The 2,760-nt window shown below is 59.9% G+C and overlaps 1 protein-coding gene across 1 annotated transcript in view; it reads left to right on the forward strand.

Annotated features, from left to right (window-relative positions):
- Positions 1-2,760, forward strand: part of COL22A1 (collagen type XXII alpha 1) — a 109,580-nt gene that overhangs the window by 72,932 nt on the left and 33,888 nt on the right. The window contains 2 exon segments of the mRNA XM_015561428.1: positions 2,078-2,155; positions 2,597-2,632. Coding sequence (XP_015416914.1) covers positions 2,078-2,155; positions 2,597-2,632 — 114 coding nt within the window.

The following is a 2,760-nucleotide window of genomic DNA, read 5'->3' on the forward strand; positions in this document are numbered from 1 at the left end:
AGCTCCGATCTCATTCTCAGTTCATTGCTCTTCCGTCTTTGCCTTATTTCCTGACTTCCCTCTGCGCCTCTTCCCCACGCGCACCAGTTACATGTCCTAGCAGCCCAAGCGTCCTGCATTTCCAGAATCAGTCAGACCACGTTATCTAAAGAAACAGCACCGCCCAGCCAGCGGCGTGGCTCAGGGGTTGAGCGTCCACCCATGAACCAGGAGGTCGTGGTTCGATTCCCCATCAGGGCACATGCCCGGGTTGCAGGCTCAATCCCCAGTAGGGGGCGTGCAGGAGGCAGCTGATCAGTGATTCTCATCATTGATGTGTCTCTCTCTCCCTTCTCTGAATTAAAAGTATTACCAAAGGGAAATGGAACAGATCTTTTTAGAAACCCACAAAAAACAGCAGGTACCACCTGGGACTTGGAAGAGAATTTCAGGAGGGACCTGGCCGAGGTGAGGGAGGGGCAGAGGGACGCTGTGGCTCTCAGGAGACATGGCCACGGTGGGCCGGAGCGTAAACGGATATTAATGGGGCATTTTAAATGTTTAAAAGCATGAAGCTGAGTAAAGCGACGTGCTGCCGGGCAATGTCAGGGCCCACCGGCCCCCTGGTCGCTGCTTGTTCCCTCACCGGCTCCCCTGGCACCGCCCGCGGCTCTGCCGTGTGTCCTGGAGACTAATGTCACCCCAGGGACAGGAGGTGCTGGGACAGGCCACCTGCCCCTTCCCGCTGTGTTTGGCTGCGGTCACTCAGAATTGTTGGGGCCACGTGTGTTCTGGATTCAGTTTCTCCCCCTCCCCCCAATGTATTTTTATTGATTTCAGAGAGGATGGGGCGGGGGGGAGAGAGAGAGAGAGAGGGAAACATCAGCTATGAGAGAATCATTGATTGGCTGCATCCTCCACGCCCCACTCTGGGATTCAAGCCCACAACCCCGGGCATGTGCCCTGACGGGGAATCAAACCGTGACCTCCTGGCTCATAGGTCGATGCTCAGCCACTGCACCACACAGCTGGCCGGGCTGTTTCTTTTGGGAACCTGAACAGGTAGTGATTTGTAAACTCCGTGTGTAGACACAGCACTCACTGCGGAGTGTGAGGCACACTCCTGATCGACCTCGTTACTGTCGATGCTCCAGAAGTGTGTCTCCGTCATAATTAATGGACAGCTAAGGGCTGTCCTCGCCGTGTCAGGCCAGCCAGACCCCGCCCATCGAGCCGAGGTGGCGGCCTGTGAAATTGGCACGAGAAGGCCTGGCTGTCTCAGCTTCCTCCTGCAGGAAGCGGCAAACGCAGTCCTTCCCTCTTTTCTCTTTCTTCCTCCTTTTCTCTCTTCCCATCAAAGTCCAGAGTGACCAGGCATGAGAGCGCCACACCCCAGCCGCCGGCTGGCATGGCGTGGCGTGCTGGTGGCCGGGCCCCATGCTGGGCAGCGCCTGTGCCGGTCACATTGAGTGCCTCTGTGTGCGCGGCAGCCCCTCGCTACCCACCCTCCTGATGACAGCGATGAGCTCACAGAGCTTGGCGGCTCTTAGGTCAGCAGTTGGTCAGGGTTGAAGCCAGGAAGCAAACCCCCCTCCATTAACCCCCGTGCTTGAGGCCGAGGTTCTAGCTCGCTCACCCTTGCCCCGCCCACCCCTGGAAAGTGACCCCGAAAGACAGGTTCTTGGAAGTTATTGGTGAATCGGTGAATGAGTTGATTGGTGATCGGGGACCTGAGCTGAAATGTGGGTGCAGGGTCACGTCTGGGGTGTGGTCAGGATGGGGCCACGATGGGGTCTGACGGGATCACAGGTGACGTCGGGTCTGTGGTCATGTGGAGGGTTATGTGTTACAGTCGCATTTGGAGCCATGCAGGCTGGGCGTGGTCAGCCTCGAGGGGCCTGAGGACCCTGGTGGCTGTGGTCCGTGTCCGTAGCCTGGGCAGGACGAGGGGCTGTGCAGGAGCTGTGGGCGTGCGGGGTCCAGGCGCTGGAGGTCCAGCTGGGGTCCCACTGGGGCAGTGAGGAGAGCATACTTCCTGGGGAACCCTGGGCCCCTCCTTTCTGGAACTGACCTCTTCATCTTGTTTTTCTCTTTCTAGGGGGAGCGAGGTGCCCCTGGGATCCCCGGCTCTCCGGGCACCCGTGGCCACCCGGGCATCGGGGTTGCCGGCCCTCCTGTGAGTTCCTATCCATCCAGCATCCTGAGCTGGATAGCTGGAAGGAATGCAGACCCACACGCATGTGTGTGCATGTGTGTGCACACCCTAGGAGGGGAGGGGCACCCCCACAGCCTCAGCCCTGTGTCCCCCAGGCCGACCCCAGCAGGGAGGGGGTGCAGCACAAGGATGCCGGGTACTGGTTCCTGCCCTGAATGAGAGATACAGACCAGGGAGGGGCTCGGTGTCAGGAGCCTCACAGGAGCCTGGACAGGAGGGTGCCTGTTCAGGAAGGTTCCCCGTGCGATGCTAGCGGGTGGGGGTGAGGGGTGGCCGTGGGGCTGAGGGAGGCGGTTACCTGCTCCTTGAGGCCCACGGAAGCCCTGGCTTAGAAACAACCCACCGCATGTTGAGGGAACCGCTCCTGCCTGCTCTGCTGACTTGGCGTGTATTTGCTTCCAGGGCCCTTCCGGACCCCCCGGCGACAAAGGCCCCCCGGTACAGTATGGCGTGGATAAAGGGCGGGTTCCTGGGGAGCCGTCCTCCGTAATGAAGCGGGTTTACATCGGAGGGGCCGGGACCTAACGTAAAGCAAACCCCTGCCGTTTGAGTGCAGACCCCCCCCC

Source organism: Myotis davidii, unplaced genomic scaffold, assembly GCF_000327345.1.
Source record: "Myotis davidii unplaced genomic scaffold, ASM32734v1 scaffold30, whole genome shotgun sequence".
NCBI lineage: Eukaryota > Metazoa > Chordata > Mammalia > Chiroptera > Vespertilionidae > Myotis > Myotis davidii.